This window comes from Mastigoproctus giganteus, chromosome 13 (genome assembly GCF_048544385.1).
Source record: "Mastigoproctus giganteus isolate SK-2022 chromosome 13, ASM4854438v1, whole genome shotgun sequence".
Lineage (NCBI taxonomy): Eukaryota > Metazoa > Arthropoda > Arachnida > Uropygi > Thelyphonidae > Mastigoproctus > Mastigoproctus giganteus.
This window is the reverse complement of record NC_143587.1, coordinates 156394338-156415127: the sequence shown is the minus strand read 5'-3', so window position 1 is coordinate 156415127 and position 20790 is coordinate 156394338. Positions and strand designations below refer to the sequence as shown.

Sequence of the window (20790 nt, the reverse complement as noted above, 5' to 3'; positions counted from 1 at the left end):
AAAATGTCGCTGTAAAAGAGACAGTTTCATAGACCTTTGTGACAAGACTTCAGAGCAAACAACGCACTGTGGATTTGGTTCTACTAAATTTCCTGTCCATATAAAGCCAAATCGTAAATATGATTCATGATATTTACGTTTTTTTAATTTTTTATCACTTGATTGTTTAACTTTTAACGTTCTTTTAGTTACTGCTGAATCCACCTCTTTACACACATGGGATGATGACGTCGTAGATGTAGAAGCAGTCTGCTCCACGTTACTTTTCTTCTTAATTATCCATGTTTTGGGGCACTTTAGAAACATGTTCATTTAACTTCACAGTAAACCGAAGACTAAAAATAACTTTAAGCACAGCAAGTGAAATAAATCACAACAAATACATAGAGCGGTAAGAAGGCACATTCACTCACTTAGAATGGATGTTTTGACTGGGAGATCAGGTTCGGGTAGGTTCGGCTCTCAGGTAGGGAAGGGGAAGGAGGATTAACAAACATGAACTACAGCGCCGCACTTCGTCACTCAGTTCTCAGAAATTAATCAGTAGCAGCGTTGCCAACTTAGCAACTTTTGTTACTAGATCTAGCGACTTTTGAACTCTCGCGGCATACCCCACATTGAGAACCACTGCACTAAGGTATTCATTTCTACTAGTTAACTTTATAGGTGTGTGTGTGTGTGTGTGTGTGTGTGTGTGTGTGTGTGTGTGTGTGTGTGTGTGTGTGTGTGTGTGTGTGTGTGTTAATAGAGATTTCTTTTTTCAGCTGACCTTAAATCAAGGATAACAAAAGAACTGTTACAAATGCATACTGACAAGGAAGGTGCCAAGAAGCTCTCAGAATTTCATGTTAGAAGATTTGCTCCTATAAGTATGAATGATTTTAATTTGGAAAGAGAAATGATTGCAAATACAAAGAATTTAAGTTTTGATGCAATATACTATTAGCCAGAAGACAAACAAGTAGTTCAAAAGTGATATCTAGCTGCAAAATATGCCAATAAACATCAGAACAAAAGTATCCTCATTATATTCCTTTTAGTATTACATTTAATTTTTTTATTAAACAGGAATTTTACATATTAAAAGGGAAAAAAAAAAAAAAAAAAAAAGACAGTGACTAAAAGAAATTACTGAAAAATATAGCAGTATTTTTAAATGAAAGTGAGCAATATATTTTCAATACTATATTTGCAATGCTTTCAGATGCTTTAAAGTTATCTCATGTAAAATTCTTAGTATATTTTGGAGTAATATTTTAGCTTTTTTTATATGATCTCTTACTCCTTGTCAAAAATCATGGTGAGATATATAAATTATGTGTGTGCATGCATAATTTAAAAGCATTTTAAATTTTCACAGCTTATTGTACTATAATAAAATTAAGAATAATATAAATTAATTTGTTCACTGAATAATTGGTTAGAAGACCATAATACATTTTATATAAAGCTTGATTAAAGTATCATTTAAATATGATACTTTATAATTATTTTATTATTTTAGACTCATAAAATAGGAAAAAAGTTGCACTATTTCAGAACAAATTTTTAAAACAGTACTGCCACTAAAATCCAAATGGTTTGATAAACTTGAAGTGTTATGACAAAACAAAAAGTGTTATAAGAAAAATGCATCTCATTATGCATCAATATGTCAATGTTGGAGTTAAAAATTAAAGTAGTTAAGAACAAAGATGCTTCATGTGTGCCTTTCATGAATTGTCCTCAGTTAGTCTTTTAAAGTCTACATGAAAAGTAGGTAAACATTTAAAGGAGAAGAATTTCGGAGCCAATGATACATTGTTCTTTAATTCAAACATGGTTTTTGAAAAAAAAAAAAAAAAAAAATTGTTTTATCATCCAAACTTGTAAAAAAAAAAAAAAAAAAAAAATTTAACTGGTAGATGAACGTTGAATGGTGGGTACCAGAAACATTTGATGGCCAAAATTTATCATAACTACTTTGTTTATATGCAACAAGTAATATTCTGAAAATTTGCCTTGGCTTTACATTAATTTTACATATTACAGATTAGAGAGTAAGGGATTTACATTAATTTCACATATTACAGAGATACAGATTAGAGAGTAAGGGATAATTTTACATTAGAGCTGCTGGAGTTAGTACAGAGAAGGGTAACAAGATTAGTGAATGGAACAAAGGGTTGCTCTTGCAAAGAAAGGCTTAAGTTTTGCAAATTACAGTGTTTGGAGAACTGTGAGGTGATCTCATTGAGGTGTGTAAAGCCTTGATTGGTTTGAGCATGCTCAATGCTGATGGAATTCTTCCTATTGCTCAGAATAATCGCCTGAGAGGGCATAAATTCAAATTGAGGAAAGACAGTTGTAGGATAGATGTGTGGAAGTTTGCCTTTAACCAGCGGGTGGTTGATTGCTGGAACAACTTGCATTTGTCATTGTAGAATTTGATAGCTTAAATAGATCAAGGCAGAACTAGACAAACATTTGGAGCGAGTGGATGGATGAAATGAGAAGAGGGTTTTTTTTTTTTGGCTGATGCTATATAAGCTTGCTTTCTTGCATCATGTGCCTTTGCTAATGCCTAATTAACATTCAAATATACAAAACTACCTCCTAATTGGTATTTTACATTTATATTTCCTTTCTCACTCAAGGTTCCAAAAACTTTCATTACACAGTATCTATACTTTTCTAATGAGCACATTTATTGTTCAGTTATTTGCTTTGTTTTTATTGTTCAGTTATCACTTTCAAGCCTGAGAAACCTACATGTAAAAAAAAAAAAGCCAAAGAAGAAAAAATTAGTCAAGAAACACTGGTCATGATGAACCGAGGATGACAAATTAAGATCAAGAAATATAACACTTACAAGGACAAAATTGAGTATACTGAGTTATGCAAAGCCATTAGAAAGAGACTCAGAGAGGACATAATATTTAACACAAATGTTGAGTAAGCAGTAAGGGAAAACAAAGGACTTAAATCAGCAGTAATACAGAAAGAAAAATTATACTAACTCTGAAGAATAGTGATGGTGTACTTATAAATAGCAGAACAAGCTAATTCAAATAGCAGAAGACTACTATAAAGTATTATATAAGGAGCAAGGGAATGATGCCGGCAGTGGGGAAGATGGATCACAAATTTGCAACACGTGACATACCCGATACCCTTCCTGATGAGATAGAACATGCATTGAAGAAAATGAAGAATCAAAAAGCCCCGGATGAAGTTACTGTAGAGTTGTTAAAATTGGGAGGAAGATGCATGACGCAGAAACTAGTAAGACTCTTCACAAAATACATTAGAAAATGTGTGATCCCCTAAGGAGTCGAATAATGCAATCATAATTTTGCTGCCTAAGAAAGGAGACAAATCAGAAATTGAAAATTATAGACCAATTAGCTTGTTGTCCCACATCTCCAAGTTGTTCACAAGGGGTCATCACTAACAGATTAGAAAGAGTGCTTTCTAATCTGTTAGTGAGAAAGAGTGATGAGGATCAATTGAAAGAGCAAGCTCTAGCTTTAAGACAGGATTCTCAACTATGGATCACCTTCACGTAATATCACAGCTAATGGAGAAAAGAAATTAATATAAAACACACCATTATTCCTGCCAATTGTGGATTATGAAAAGGCATTTGACTCCATACAGCATAAGGCAATGTTTCGGGCACTGGAAAGACAAGGCATAGATACCCCCATACATTATGATTTTGAAGAAAATATGTGAAAATGCTACCTCCTTTATTAGACTAGACAAAGACAGTAGCAAATTTAAAATTGAGAAAGGAGTTAGACTAGGAGACAATATATGTCTGAAGTTGTTTACTGCTGCCCTAGAGAAAAGCTTTCAGAAGATTGGACTGGTCAAAGAAAGGAGTCAATGTGAATGGAGAGTATCTAAACCATTTATGATTTGCAGATGATGTGATCATAAGCCACCAACCTGAAGAATTAGAGGAAGCCTTGGGATTAAGTAGAGCTAGAAAAGATTTCAGACTAAAGATGAATATGGCTAAAAAGCAATATCCCAATTTGTCTGAAACAAAATAATGCACCAGTGTAATACTCCCTACCATGACTTATGGAAGTGAAACTTGGGCAATCGCCAAAAGAATAGAAAGAAGCTGAAAACTACACAGTGAAGAATGGAACAAATTATATTAGGAATCGGACTGTTGGATAAGAAGAGAAACCACACAAGTAAAGACATTCTTATCAAAACTAAAGAACTAAAATGGTCTTGGGCAGGACACATAGCTCAAAGACATGATGACAGATGGACTAAGAAAATAACAGAACGGTACCCAAGAGGAGCTAAAAGAAAACCTAGAAGACAACGGAGATGGACAAATGAAATTTAAGAGTTGGTGGGCAGTAAATTTATGGCCATTGCACAAAACAGAAAAAGCTGGAAAGTTGCTGGAGAGGCTTTCATCCTGCAGTGGAATGAAAATGGCTGATGATATTTCCTTTCTCTAATTATATCATTATTATACTTTGCCTTCCATATTCATTTTCAGTTTATTCTTTAAAACCAATCCTTATAACATCCATCAAAATTTACCAGTATAGAATTCTCTCTAATGCATTCTTATTACTAAGATGGATTTTAAGCAACAAGAGTGCCACCTAAATAAACTGGCTCAATTCATTGTTAAACTTGTACATTGAAATTCTCCTTTTCTTTTTTTAACTTATGATGACCTATGTTATCAAATGAAAATATGATGGTACAATAGCTGTGAAATGTTTGAGTATACTGCAAAAAGAGACTGAAGGGCTCTCAGAAGAGTGGTATGTATATTCTGTCAGTCATTAAGTACTGCTCAATCAAGAGTTTAGGGAGTTCACGAGAAATTACATTAGTACAATGAGGATACATTGAGAGCTTCAGCAGACAATGCACAGAATCAAGCTTTGCATACAGGAATAGATAGCTAGTATGAACCAGAGCTGTAATGTTCAATACGTTCTACGTTGATATGAATATTTGTAAAATAATAATCTCATATAGTACGTAGAACACTTCCATATAATACTCTCCAGAAATTAAAATGAAAAAATCGAAAATCTTACATTAGAGTAACAAATAATTAAAAATCAATTTAACTCAATTAAAAATAAGAATAATGAAAAAATTGCAAGACCTTGTGCCCTTGCAGCGATTCATGGTTCTTGAATTGCATGATACGTTGAGCGACTCTAGCTAGAGGCAGTGGCAGAAGTGCTGGGATTGGTCGATCACTTCATAATCACGTTTAGGGTTAAGGTCATGGTGGGTTGACCTTAGTTGTATGCATTTTATGTGATATTCCCATATGATTTTCCAAATTGATAGGGTTTTATCGTCCCATATTTCCCATTTACCAGTGAAAAAGAAAAGGCTTATGCTGAATTAAGGAGAAAAGGGAGTAAGAATAGAAATAGCACTTCGATTTCCCTCAAATTGTTGTAATAGATTTAGAGGTATAAAATTTAGAGTTAGCAAACAGAAAGCAAAAAAAAAAAATTGCATGTAATAAAGGTACATTGGATATAACTGGGAGCATAACTGCCCATCCCTTTAGTAGGGATCCTGGTATTTCAGTAGGTAGTTAAGATGCGAATAAAAGTTCTAATATGGTGTGAAAGGATTCCAAATTAAAATAAGGTATAAAAATAAGAAGTTGGAGTAAAAACGATTTTTTTTTTTTAAATTTGTTATTAAAATTAGTTATTTCTTTAACTTTTTAAATTTTCTTCCCAAAATTATTTTGAAATTCTTTAAATTAAAAGTTTGGGAGCACATATTAGGAAATCGGAGACTTCTGAACAGTCTGTTCAGAAATCTCTGATTTCCTGGTTTTTTTTTTTTTTTTTTTTTTTAATATATACAATGCTTGACAAATCTAGCATTGTATATAATCTTCACCTCGCCAACACACTTTCCGCATGTCGTACATCATGCGCTTTCTGCTACTTGAGAGAGTAAATTATTGTCCATTTGGTTTATTGGTGTAAATACCACAAGTAGAGAAATATGTTACTACTTTTATCAAGTCTTTACTTATTATGAAAGGTTGAGGCTGTGGCTGCTGAATATCTGTACTCCTGGAAACAGCTGAGTTTTTTTTTTTTTTTTATTAATTACCATATTAAATTGTGTTTAATAAATGGAGTTTTAATTGTCCTAATTAACAGTCTGCACGGGTAGCATAGCGGTATCGTCACCATCCTCCCCACACCAGGTGGAAAAGGCCTGGGTTCGAATCTCGTCGATGATATGAGGAACTTTAATGGGCTTTTTTCACTCTGTGGCTGAGTTAGTCGGTCTCAGGCGTAGATAGCAAGGTTCCCCCCCCCCCAAGAAACTGGGATTTTTTTCATACGGCAAAACAGGCAGAGAACATACGCAATTTACAGACAAAATACATATGAGTATATATTAGAAATAATGGGCTGCCCTAATATAATAATTTGATTTGATTTATCCTAATTAATACTGTTTAGTAACCACACTGAACCACTTTCTGCACACCACAAACTATCTGCCCTCCCCCACTCAGCATATATACTTGTTTGCTTAGCTTATTTTTGATTTTAACTAAGATTTCTTGTTTCAACTTTATGTAGACTACTATCAGCAATTTTGGTGCAAAATCCAAAATAGAAAATTTTGTGAAATGTATCGTAGTGTTTTAAATATTCAGCAAGTGAGTTCAAAGGCCCAAATCATGTAGAGTAGCACTATTTTTGTATTTATTTAAGCATTTAGAAACTATGCACAACTTAAGAATAGTGTAGCATTATTATACTCTTATAAGGAGATTAATGATACTGTATATATCCAGTAATAAATATAATGACAAATGACAAGAATGTGGCTTTCAGGGTAAAATGGAACCCTTCATCAGCAATATACAAATTCTAATGGAATAATGATGTCGTTAGAGACAAAAATAGTGTAAATATTTTTTCACTGATAAATAGCTCAAATACTTCTCATCCCACATGTAATTTATTGTTGGCTCTCACTTTCTGTATTTGCTTCACTGCTTTCTTTCTTTTTTGTATGATGTGAGCAATACATGAAGGAACCAGTTTTTCCCTGCTTCCTTTGTGTATCGTGGCCGTGAGATCCAACTGGATAGTGCGGCACCATCGTGATATCCAAGCCAGAGGCAGGAATAGAACCCGCGACCTTTTTGGGTTGCCAGGCAGGCACTTAACCCACCCAGCTAGCCCGATCGGCGCTTCACCACTGTCAGGCTATTATTCTGCCAGTATACTGCTAAATTTGATTAGTTTGCTGGTAATTTTAATATAATTTGATTATTTGTACCTAGCTAGTGGATAACAAACAGAAACAGATAGATAGCTTTTGCTAATTATCAGTTGGATGTATTGAATGGTGCTAGCCTTGGTCAGTATACCATTCAGTGTCTGCTATTATCAATAATTTGTCTCATCATTATTTTACTTTTATTTTATTATTAATTATTTGTTTATTTATGGGGACTTCTGAATGCATAATCAACTGAGGCTGTCCTAGCCCTTATCAGTTCTTTTGGTCTCGTGGCCCACAGGGAATTCATTTATTCTAAATCCTTATGCTAAATTCTCATCTTACATCTGCTCTATAGGCCTAAAGGCTCATTTTGAATGCTTTTATTGTACTTAATAAATTATTATTCAATTCTTTTGACCTTGGGGATCTCTTGGAATGCTTTTATTGTACTTTATCAACTCTTATTCAATATCCTTATCTTACATACTATTGTAATTATATACAGAGGCAGACTGGATCAAAAATTCTTACCGGGGGAAACTTGCAGCCTCATACTAGTGTTAATGGCCAAAACCACATTGGCTTCCCGGTCCATCAGGGTGTCCCTGGTAAGTCTTATGGCCAGTCAGCCTTTGATATATATTACTCGCCACAGTCAAAACCATCAATTTTTCATCGGCATGATACGGCACAAATTCTTGAATTTCCTAAAGGTCTGTGTGCGAGATCAGTTTTTGCAACTAGCACAGTTTTCGTAGCAGTCATGTTTCTGTAATATTTTTGATATGGGTGGTAATAAAAAGCGTGCACTGCTCAGTGTAGAGTCTTACATTATTATTAAACATAAAAGGTTAAAACATAAACATAAAACTTGGAACGCCCCTGGGTTTAAGGGTTAAGCTTTCAGCCAGTGAATCGTTGATAGTTGGAACAAGTTGCCCTCGCAGGTAGTTGAGCCTAGCAGTTTGAACAAATTCAAGGGTCAACTGGATACTTACCAAGACTTCCTTGCACTATATGGCGAATACTATTGCTAGATCGTGGTTGGGTAGCAAATATAACCACATAGCACTTTTAAGAGTTGAAAGCATGAAACAACTTCAAGAACTATTTAAGAATAGACAAGAGGTTATTTTTTCGAATTAGTGATAGTGTGAAATTAATAACCACTAAGATTTTTATCAAGTGAACAATCTTATGATTTAAAATTCACGGTAGGAGTTGCTAAGCTGCATGGGCAAGGAAGCGTCAGGCTTATGCTGCACTAGCCAAAAAATTAATTTCTGAATTCTCATGAGAGAGAGAGAAAACGAGTCAGAAGTAGAAGGAATCATCAAGAAAGAAAAGAATGATGATGGCTAGGATATCATCATTCTCTTTCTTGATGATTAGGTTACCTAATTCTTGAAACAATTTTCTGTGAAGAATTAAAAGATTTCATGACGGGAAGATATTATTTAGGAGTTGAACAATTAAAAAATGCCATTTAAGAATTGTTTTTTTATCTGTTTATTTGCTACTAATTTTATATTTCCTAACAAAACTTTGTAAAATATTTTAGTGAGCATTTCGGCTCACTCGAAGAAATGTACACATTTAACAGTAAGTAATAACTTGATTCCTTTAATTTTTTCGATTTTCCTACAAAAGCTTATCACATTTGACAAGTTAATAAGCACTATAGGCTGAAATCCATTTTAAGGGGGCCCTTGTCATCGCATGGCGGCAGCGCCACCTTGTTGCGGTTGTGTTGAGTTCTGTGATTGGCTGATTACTGTGAATGCGTAATTTGCCTTTCCGATTGTTTGATATGATGCAAATTGACTTCTGATTGTAGTTGTAAATTTGAAATTATCATTTGCCTTGTTTTGTGCTTGGTTATTTTTTAGTCTTCGGCATCATGCTGCTATTGGATATTTTTGTCTGCTGCTGTCACTTCTTTTCCTTTTTTTATTTTATTTGTTATTAGTCTTTTTTTTTTTTTATGGCTTTCGGAGTTTGCAAAATATACCAGCCGGCATGCCCAAGACTGATGAGGTGAGTTTTCTTTGTATTCAAGTAGTTTTTTTACCATGTGATTGTGTTTTGCAGTTATTGTATTAGGTTAATGCAAGATTCTTTTGCCGAAGCGGGGGTCTGGAGGCAGCAGCCACAAAAAAATAAAGCATTTTTTTAATGTGCGTGAGCAATTCGCATCGTTAATGCACGTGGAATTGTCTAGTAAAAGAGCAGTTTCATTCTAAATGCATGTGGAATCATCTAATGTACGGGCAAAACGTGGGGGTTTGTGGGAGCAATTCCCCCTCCCCAATTTTAAAAAATAAGCATTTTTGTAGGCATTCATTTTAGTTTTGCCTCTCAGAGTCTTAAACAGTCGCGTCTCCAAGGTGCCTAGTTTCCAAGATGTGCAACCCACACATTTGAAGTCTTTCCTCATATGAACGCCCTTTTGTCGATCTCACCAGGTGAGTTATCCGTCTCTGGACCCTTTAAAGAAGCTCGATGTCTTATTTTAGGTGCGAACTTCACACTTGCACAGTTTTCCAAGTGTGATCTAACAATAGCCCTATACATGGTGTTTCAAAAGTGATGGTCAATAATTTAAAGGTGAACTGTACAGACTACAATGTGCAAAAAAAAAAAAAAAAAGTCTAGTAAACATGGGTCCTTAAGTGAATCGTTTTCGAGATATTGCACATTTCTAGTTGGGATCCACCACTGACTTGTTTGTTTAGGTTAGGTTATGCTCATTCTCTCCCTTTCCCCCTCTCTCAATGCTCCGAGACCTAGCAGGCATACTAGTACTTGTCAAAGGATAGTCAACATGGAAAGAGGTTACAGCAACGAAGAGCATCCGGACCACTTCAAGTATGGTAAAGGCAACGGCAGTGCACTCGAGGCTGCAAGTTTTGTACTAAGAAACATTTCACCACCAAAGTCAGGCCAACAAGTGCACATTCATCAGGATACATCAACGTCTTAGAGAACATGGGTGCTTCGCACATGAGTATGAGCAGGTAGGCCCAGAAGCATAACACCTGATGTTCTGGAAAGGGTGTTAGAAAGAACATCCTGTAACATGCAACACCTGTCAAATCCTGTTGTGTTGAAACCAAAAATTAAAAATGTGTTATCGTATGTTTAATAAAACCACTCTTAGCAAAGGATTCACAGCGTTTTGCTAAACTAGTACTCCCATAGTGGTGGATCTTAACAGAAAATGTTACTATCTTGAAAACAGTTCATTTGCGGCCTGATGTTCACTGGGACTTTACTGCTTATTTTAGTTTGCACTTTTCACCTTTAAATTATTGACCATCATTTTTTAAACACCCTGTGTAATAGGATTATGATGTCCTTGTCTCTACTTGCAAATGTTCGACAAATCATCGATGGGAAATCATGGGCCTTCCTAGCAACCTGTCTACGACTTTAAGCAGTCCAGTCTATAATTGTTCCTCTTGGTTTGAATCTATACCCCTGGTTCTTTTTAAGTGGCCCTTGCTGTGACATTGCTGGGTCGAAAAGGCCAGAATTCAAATCCCATCTATGACTCCAGGAATTTTTATGCGCATTTTTTTTTTTCTCACAAATTTGTTGAGTTTTCTGGTATCAGACGAGGACTGAATGGGGTTTCGCCTGGTAACTCCTGTTTTTCTTCCAGCAAACTGACTGAAAAAATATATGTAGTTCAGACACAATACCTCGTAGAAGCCCTCGTGGGTAGCTCAGTTGATGTAAACGCCGTCCTCATACCGGCTGGAAAAGACTTTCGAATCCTGTCAATGTCAGTGGCTGAGTTAGTCTCTCCCTGAAACTCGAGTTTTTCGTCGCAAACAGCAAATCGACTACAGAGTACAAATTACAGACATACAGGGTGTCTCAAAAATATTGGTACAAACGTTTAGGGGAGGTAGGTAACAACTAAAGGAATGAATCGCATAGGAACCCATAACCGGAAATGTTACGGGAAAGTAGTAGCAGAGGCACAAGAAGCAGAAATGATACAAGACAGTAATTAGTGGCAAACATTTATTTGATATAATATTAACAATGGAGTAACACCATAGATGGATGCATTTCATGATGTTACAACAGACGCCGAAGGTTCCACCATGAGATGCGATGCATGTGTGACACTGACACAGCATGGATTGGCGGACACGGTCAAACACCTGGAGTTTCTTTGACAGTAGCAGCAGCAGCGCAGACGAGTCTTGCCGGGAGATCCATTTCAGTCTCCACAGGCGATTCATACACGATAAATTTGAGGGCTCCCCACAGAAAGAAATCAAGGCTCGATAAATCAGGTGAGCTTGGGGGCCAGGTAACGTGTCCACCACGGCCAATCCATCGAACCCCAAAACGCCTGTTCAAATGGTCACAAACACCTTCCATAATGGGCAGGTGCCCCGTCATTTTGAAACCAAATGTTGCGTCTCACATTTGCTGGAACATCAAGTAACCCTGGTATAACTTGTTCAAGAAAGATCCGATATTTAGTGGAGTTCATGCGGGATGGTAACAGGTATGGGCCAACTAAACAGTCACCGACCATACCTGCCCACACATTTATTGCAAAGCGATGTGCCGCATGGGGGTGCTCACATCAGCATTGTGCTGATTGAATAAGCCTTCTCGAGTGAAATAAGCCTCATCCGTGAACAAAACATAGGCTGGAAAATTCAAGTCTTGAACACTTTCTTGGAGAAACCACTGTGCAAAAGCCACACGTGCAGGATGATCTTGGGGGGGAGCAGTAACTGAACCCTTGGGAGATGAAAGGAATTGTCGTGCCAGACATGCTGCACAACGAGACACTCCTGAGGCAAAGGCACGTGTGCTGGTGGTAGGATTATTCTGGACGGCATTCAACACACTTTCTTCCATGGTGGGAGTTCGTGTCGTACGTAGTCTGCCCACACTACTCCTGTTACCTCTAAATGACCCATAATCACACAAATTTTGATGCACACGTGCAAACAAACAGTGGTCCGGTACATGTCTGTCTGGAAAGCATTCTCCATAAATTCGTTGAGCGGTTCGTCCATTGCCCTCTGCTAATCCATATGCTAGGTACATGTCTGCCAGCTTACAGTTTGTATATCGATGCATGCTGTTTGTGCGGAGACTACTGCTTGAATTAGTAAACCAGAAATTTTTCCTCTCGCAAACTGATGAACAGCGCAGTCTACCGACTTATGGTGACCTTTCCGGCTATGGGTTCCTATGCGATTATCTTACCTCCCCTAAACGTTTGTACCAATATTTTTGAGACACCCTGTATACGGCACAAATATGGCCCAAGTTGCTTATGCGCCTAAACCCTACAACAAACAACCTCATAGACAGTTACTTTGGCCTTTCACAATCATTTAAATGATTTAAGCGTATAAATTTCAGTATCGTTCACTACATTACTGTTCCACTCTGAGCCTTATAAGCCGCGATCAAATTTTTATTAACACTTCTAGTTACCAATTTCTATTACCCATATATTCAAAGTCCTAAAACCAGTATCACCAGACTGCCTATGCGGTAGCACTGATATCGGCACTGTCCTCCCCACTCCAGGTGGAAAAGGCTTGTTTTCGAATTCCGTCGATGTGAGGAACTTTTATGGGGGTTTTTCACTCTGGCTGAGTTAGTTGGACTTGCATAGATAGCAAGGTTTGCCTGCGGAAAAACGAGTTTTTCGTCCAGCAAAGCAGGCAAATCGACCGGAGAATACCTGCAATTTACAAACAATACATGGGTAGTTGAAAGTAACTTTTCAGGTTACCCTAACATTAATAATCTGGAGTCACTAGGCCACTCCGTGGCTGAGTTAGTCGGCCTCAGGTGCGAATAGTAAGGTTTCCCTCCCCCAACCCGGAAAATTGAGTTTTTCCTCCTACAAACAAGAAAAGTGACCGGAGAACAGACTCATTTCATCACTTAGACGAATGAATCTTCCTGGTGATACAGAATAACCCGTGCCCACCAAATACGGAGGATGCAGAAAGGTCAGGGAATGACCACTGCATATCCCAATATGGCCTTAGTTGCTAATGCTCCTAAAAGCCAAATAACTAACAAACGATCTGGAATAAACAAGAATGTGACATTTAGTGTCACCAGGCTATTTTTCATCCTTGGACCCTTATGGAGGAGCTCTTTCCTTTTTTGGCATAACTACAACCTGGAGATAGTATTGGTAGTTTTACAATTTACTTATATGTTGGAATTATAATCCATCTGTCTCTACCAACAATCGAAATAGATCAACAGGACCTCATAGCACCTCTTTAACGCCCCTGTGTACTAGCACTAAAATTCCTTTCTTCCCTTACCATTCATATTTCACTTCTAGAATGCAAGTTATTTTTTGGGTTAATTTTCGAGTACAAAACTTTGTTTGTGGCAGATAGCAAGTAAGTGATACTCCAGAAGAGCTGTATAAAATTCAGCACATATAGGCCTGACCACAGTATAGGTAGTAACCAAACGCCTAACATGAATTGATTGCGGAGGGACTCTCCTGCAATATCCCCTCCCCTGGATTGACACACCTGCGTTTTATAAAATGTGATGCGTACTGCATAAATATGTCATATTTCTAAAATATGACATGGACCTAATGAGGGCTTGGACTAGACAATCGCACTTGTCCCAGAAACTGCATTAAACGTAGCGATCGCCTAACATGGCATGGATTGTAGAGGCGCTCTCTCTTTCTCTTGCAATACAGTCCTTGCTGAGGAACCTGCTGACATCATGTTTTAAAAATATGATGTGGGGTCACTGGCTGGAACTTGTCCTGTGATCAGTAAGGCATAACTGCTGCCGTCATAACGTATACATGATGTGGTATCACTCGCTGATAACTACAACTTTTTAAAAAAATTTCCATATTAAGGTCACCCTAGAACTATCTCATCTGTCCATGTGTATTATTATGTCCATACATTGTATGTGTGTTCTTTAGTCAATTTTCCTATTTTGCTGGGCAAAAAAGCCGAGTAGCTGTGGTGGGGAATCTTACTACTCACTCTGAGACCGACTAGCTTAGCGTGGGGAAAAAAAAAAAAAAAAAAAATATTAGCCCATAAAAGTATCTCGCATCATTGACGGGATTCAACCCCAGATTTTTGACCTTTCCGACCCGATGTGGGGAGGACGGCGAATCTATCAACTGTGCTACCCACGCGGGCTTATAACCACTGTTACTACTCACGTAGATACTAAGCCACCTATTGTGAGATACTTGCAGACCTCGTTAACCTTATAAAATGTGGGATCACCTGCTAGCACAGGCCATTCTGACGAATGCGGTGGTTTGCTTGACGAGTGTAAGATGACTTCTTACGATGCTCAACAATGGAACGGGACCTTGCTGACTAATCACTATTACTGTCGGATAACTGTCATTCTCGGTTACTGCCCGAGCAGAATATGGCCAAAGCAGCGACCATACAGGGAATACTGGTCCTGTGACCTTTAACTATTTTTCCTTCACTCCTTGTGGGAGGAAACCCTGTCCCCCATTCCTACTTGCCTGGTGGATGCCTAATTCTTGCATCCACGTCTCTATTTTTCCCCTTGTCCATTGAACTCTTAATCTTTAACCCCTGCTCTCGTCTCAAACAAAAATACACATACAGCACCCTGTCCCTTCCTACTCTCAATCTAATGAATCATCTCCAACAGTTCATTATTTTTTTTTTTTTTGGGCGACAGTTTTCCCCAGAAAATTCTGGCGACTTTGTGGTTAGTCTTGCCAGAATGCCGCTCGTCGGTAACCTCGTTTCCCCCCCCCATACTGATGGACGGTAACGAGGAGTATGTGTTATTCCATCAGGCCCCTAAGGTAATTAACCAGATTAACAACGTGATCCTACACTGACTTGCCAACACTGGCCTTTACTGTACAGAGAAATACGGGAAATCTCCGGGGCCGCTGGACAATATAGACTGTGTTCGCAGTTCTACCCCTCTTGATGCTTTAAACTCCTGTTTGATATTTTGCAGGGATGTAGACATGTATAATATCTTCTGTACAGCAGGTCCAGGAACATAAGTTCATCTCCGCCGTGTTAATTGTGAAGATATAAAACTCTGTAGAAGGGCCAGAAACGTGTAGTTGTTATGTTTGCGTATATTGTGTTGTGTTGTTTAGTTGTTTCTGGCCTCTTTGCCACCGGGCAGGCGATCTCCTGGAAAGCAGCACAGTGCCCGTTTACAGCACGAGGAGGTTGGCCACAACTAGATATGTCCTTAGCCAAGTGGAGATAGACCATTACAATTCTTGTCTGCCCTGAAGTGGGCGAAGTCCTGCACCCTCCCGAAGATTGCGTTCTACCAGTGGGTGCCAGTAAATCCCGTACCCAAACTTAGAGTACCAGCATAGAGAAAAAATAAATAAATAAAATCATAATTTTAAAAAAATAAAATAAATAAGTTAAAAAAAAAGAAATAAAATTAAAATAAACTGATAAAATTTTATAGATAACAGAAAAAAAATAAATAAAACAGTATTAAAAGAAAAGTAAAATAAAAAAAGAAAAAAATATATACACAGTGTCTCAAAAAGATTGGTACAAACGTTTAGGGGAGGTAGGTAACATCTAAAGGAATGTGAATCGCATAGGAACCCATAACCGGCAACGTCATGGGAAAGTAGTAGCAGAGGCACAAGAAGCAGAAATGATACAAGACAGTAATTAGTGGCAAACATTTATTTGACATTATATTAACAATGGAGTACGAGATGGATGCATTTCATGATGTTACAACAGATGCTTGAAGGTTCCACCATGAGATGCCATGCATGCGTGACACCGACACAGCATGGTTTGGCGGACACGGTCGAACACACCTGGAGTTCCTTTGACAGTAGCAGCAGCGCAGACGAGTCTCGCCATGAGATCCATTTCCGTCTCCACAGGCGATTCATACACGATAGATTTGAGGCCCCCCCCACAGAAATAAATCAAGGCTCGATAAATCAGGTGAGCATGGGGGGCCAGGCAACAGGTCCATCGACGCCCAGAACGCCTGTTCAAATGGTCACGAACACCTGTAATGGACAGGTGCCCCATCATGTTGAAACCAAATGTTGCATCTCATATTTGCTGGAACATCGTCAAGTAACCCTGGTAGAACTTGTTCAAGAAAGATCCAATATTTAGCGGAGTTCATGTGAGATGGTAACAGGTATGGGCAGACTAACGCAGTCACTGACCATACCTGCCACACATTTATTGCGAAGCGATATTGTGCCGCCTGGGGCACACACTGTGTGGACCCTCTGCTAATCCATACACCAGGTGCATATCTGCCAGCTCACAGTTCGTATATCGATGCATGCTCTTCGTGCGGCGACTACTGCTTGAATGAGTGAACCAGAAATTTTCCCTCGCGAACTGATGAACAGCGCCGTGTACCGACTTACGGTGACATTTCCAGTTATGGGTTCCTATGCGATTCACATTCCTTTAGATGTTACCTACCTCCCCTAAACGTTTGTACCAATATTTTTGAGACACCCTGTATATAGATACAAAGTAAAAAAAAAAAATAGTAATAAAATGAAGGTGAAGTAAAATGAAATAAAAAAAAAAACCACTTGCCCAGATTTTCTTCTATTTTCTTTAACCCTATGGCTAAAGAAAATAGAAGGAAAAAATTTCAAAAATAAATAAAATATAATTAAAAAATTTATAAAAAAATATATAAATAAATTTAAAAAAATAATAAATAAATAAAAGTGAATTTTCTAAGATTGGACAAATCCTGCACCCACTGGAGACAGTGCAATACCAGTGAGTGCCAGCAATCCTTGGGTTGCTCAGGCCTGAGGGACAAAAAAAAAAACTGGATCAATGGGATCTTCTAAGAGCTATTCAAGGTGACAATATTTTATCTTTGCAAGACACCACTCACAGTTGAGGCTGATGACATTGTTGAAGGTGGTGGAGGCACTGTAGGAGGAGGTGAAGCTGAAGCAGGATTGGCCAACAAGTTTTCTTCTAGCAAATAAATCAGAAGTAAATTGTAAGATTCCAAGGTGTGAGGCATATTCTACTAGATGTTTTCGTTGCCAGGTGAGAAGGTGTTTTACGGTCTTGTAGGGATTTTCGTAGGTCAGCATAAAGAGGGCAGTGATAGAGCAGTTGGAGACAAAGGCAAGAATCTGTATTGCTCGTTCTGAACTGAAAGAGTTTGGAGTTAAGAGCCATGGCCGGTTATGATAAATGATGTGTAGAGGTTTGGAGAAAACCTCTGGCAACAAGAAATTCCATAGGGATTTTTTCTTGTTGGCAGAAAGGAGACATCTGTTATAAATTTATATGTAGTTTTAGCTTTAGGGATTGGTTCCCAACGATCTTGCCAAATTTTTATTAAAGCAGACCAAATCCAGAGTTTTTCAGCTTTGGTGTCTGCAAGGACATCGTTCTGTATTCCAGAGAATTCCATGGAAGTCTGATGTTTTTGAAAGTAGCAGAAGGTGCGATGTAAAATGTGCAAGTCCAGAGGTAATACTGGACCTACAGAGGTAATACTGGTAATACTAGCTATGACCTGCAGGGCATCGGTTGAGACAGTCCTGCAGGCATGGAGCATTGTAAGAATCACGGATCTTTGCAAGGAAGCTTTGATTTCAGTTTGACGTTCTTAATTCTGTCATACCAAACCGGAGCAGCACAAGGCGGTATTCATATATTACAAGGCAGTGTTCATACCTAGGTTGCAATAGGTATGAATACCGCCTTGTAATATAAGAACTCTGCCTCCAAGCCCCCAGTCAGTTCTTGTACTCCGAACAATAGCCATAGTAAATTTCTTGATTTTATCTATTAGGTGGTTTACGTGGAGAGTCTATCATCAATGATCACACCAAGATGTATTAAGTGCTTGACATGTGTGCTTGTTAGCTATTTTCAAGTTAAGAGGACGATGGATATTGTTGACATTTAAAGATCATGCGTTGGGTTTTTGATGGAGATGTTTTAAGTTTGTTGGCAGTTGCCCATTTAATGAGATCCTTTAAGACCGGAGAAGCTATTTCTTGAATTTGCTGCCTGGAGTTGCCTGAGAAGAAAAAGACAAGGTCATCGGCATATGCGAATGGAGTAGCAAAATGAAAATGTCTGGTCATGTATTTAGTGTAATGTTCCAGAAGAGCGGCCCTAGAACAGAGCCCTGAGGATATCTTCTATTGATAAATCGTGTTATGCTTCAGGTTTTTGAAGTAACCTGCATAGATCTGCGATCAAAGTAGGCTCGGATAGCTTGGTACAACTGAGAGGAGCATGAGATGTTCCGAAGACTTGCGAGGGCACCCTCCCACCAGAGGGAGTCAAAAGCCCTTTCGAAGTCTATGAAGATGGCCATTTCATATTTTAATGTGGAATTCTGTACGTAATTTATTAACGCAAGAAGTGCATCTTCACAGGACTTGTCCTTAACGAATCCATTCTGGTGAGGTAAAAGATGTCTTGAGCTTGGAAAAGATCATAGATTCTTGGGGCGAGTAGTCGTTCATAGAGTTTTCCCAAATTCGGTAGGGGAAAAATGAGGCGGAAGGCTCTGGGGTCTGATGGGGGGCTTTTTGGATTTCCTTAGTAGTTTGACTAGTGCATTCTTCCAGAGATGGGGAATAGTACCACAGAGAAGACAGAGTTGAAGAGATTTAACAGAATGTTAGGATAAGTTTCTCCGAACTTCTTAATGACAGTATTCTCCAGCTAGTCAGGCCCAGGACATTTTTGGACATTGATTTTATTTAAAGCTGTTGGAAGGTCTTGTTGAATAAACAGGTCAGTATCCACAGTGGAGGAGTATTGAACATTGAGGGTTCTTGTTATGGATTGAGTGAGACAGTCTGTTGGCTGATCATCCTGAGGGAAAAGTTTATCCAGAATCCTTGTGACAGTATTATGCCAGGTTGTAGTTTCAAAGTCATTAGTCAGTATGGAGTTGTGAATATCATTTGGTTGGCACTTTATCTCTGCTAAGTTTATAGAGTAGTCCCCACGGGTTCGAGTTGTACATAGTGGAGATGAAAGACTGCCAGGTAGCGATTTTTTGCTTTGAGATTTCGTGATTATACTGATGTTTTATGGTTCTGTATTCATTTCTGAGTCTTTGTACTTCATTGGGAGACCAAGAGCGTCGTCTTTGATACAGTTTCCTTGCCCTGTGAACATGTCTTCTTAAAATCGTTAGCGGGGATTCCACCAGGGCACAGATGATTTCTTTGGAGCTATTCTCTTAGTCGAGCATTCAGTGATATGTAAATTGCATGTGTTGTGTGGTGGATTTTCTGTTTGCTGGACCTTTTTCAGGTCTCAGCCAGAATTTTGCCATTAGATGCACATCCAATATTCAAAAGCTTATATTAGCGAATTGAGCATGAAATTCTTGGGAATACTTGCAACTTAGAATCTGAAATCACACAAAACAAATTTCTAGAAAATAGCTTTTTAACATGTAACAGACCAGTTAAGACACCAGCCCAACAGCATCCACTACACGACTCTTCATTCTGCAGGATATTTTTGCCACTACCAAGTCTATACGATGTTGGTCTATACCACGGTCCCTTTAACTAAAAGCTCTTCAATTTGGGGCGCCTCCGTAGCCAGGTGGACAGGAGCAGCAATGCGTAGCACACGCTTCTTGATTAGATCGGAGTTCGAGCCGGTGACCACCATATACGGAGGATGCGGAAAGGTCAGGGAATGACCACCGCATATCCCCAGAGCAATATGGCCTTAGTTGCTAATGCTCCTAAAAACCAAATAACAACTGTTTCCCCTCTAGTATCGTTTTTTTTTTTTTTTTTTGTTGCCAGCCCGTTGAGGGGAAAGATTATTATTGCTGGTTTACTTGTCTGAAAACGGATTTCATTTATTTATTTATTTATATTGTTGTTATTAGGTTGGGCCACAATGACACTGTAGAAATTTGCCAGCACCCACCAGTATAATATTGCTGATGTATTCTTGTATAACAATACCTCATGCCCTTGTGGGCAGTTGGTACAGTCATCGTCTTCCCCCACACCGGGTGGAAAAGACGTAAGTTTTTTTATTCCGTCAATGGCTTCAGGAATTTTTATGGGTCTTTTTTTTCACAACGTTGAGTTACCTTCCGTCTGATCAACGATCGCCAGTATGGATTCCGTCAGTGTCGATCCACTGGTGATATCCTGGCTTATGTTACCCATTTATGGACTAATTCAATGGAAAGGTTCGGTGAAACACTAGTTGCTCTTGATATCCTAAAGGCTTTTGATCGTGTTTGGCATAAAGGTCTTCTAAACAAGCTTCCATCTTATGGTTTGCCAACTGTTTTTAGTAATTGGTTATCCAGTTTTCTCTCTGATCGCTCACTGAGGGTGATGGTAGATGGCTCTCTGTCTTCTAACTTCTCCACTAACGCTGGTGTCCCCCAAGGTTCAGTTCTTTCCCCCACTCTTTTCCTCTTGTTAATTAATGACCTTCTTCCATTATTAAGGTTTGAAAATGGCAGAAGGTTATCAAATTG

General features: G+C 38.3%; 1 protein-coding gene across 1 annotated transcript in view; it reads left to right on the top strand.

Moving 5' to 3' along the window:
* LOC150076545 (uncharacterized) overlaps window positions 1-1019 on the top strand; it is a 120720-nt gene extending 119701 nt beyond the window's left edge. The window contains exon 6 of the mRNA XM_090387199.1: window positions 765-1019. Coding sequence (XP_090243325.1) covers window positions 765-946 — 182 coding nt within the window. The 3' untranslated portion in view covers window positions 947-1019. The remainder of the gene's footprint in view (window positions 1-764) is intronic.
* Window positions 1020-20790: the final 19771 nt, after the last annotated feature.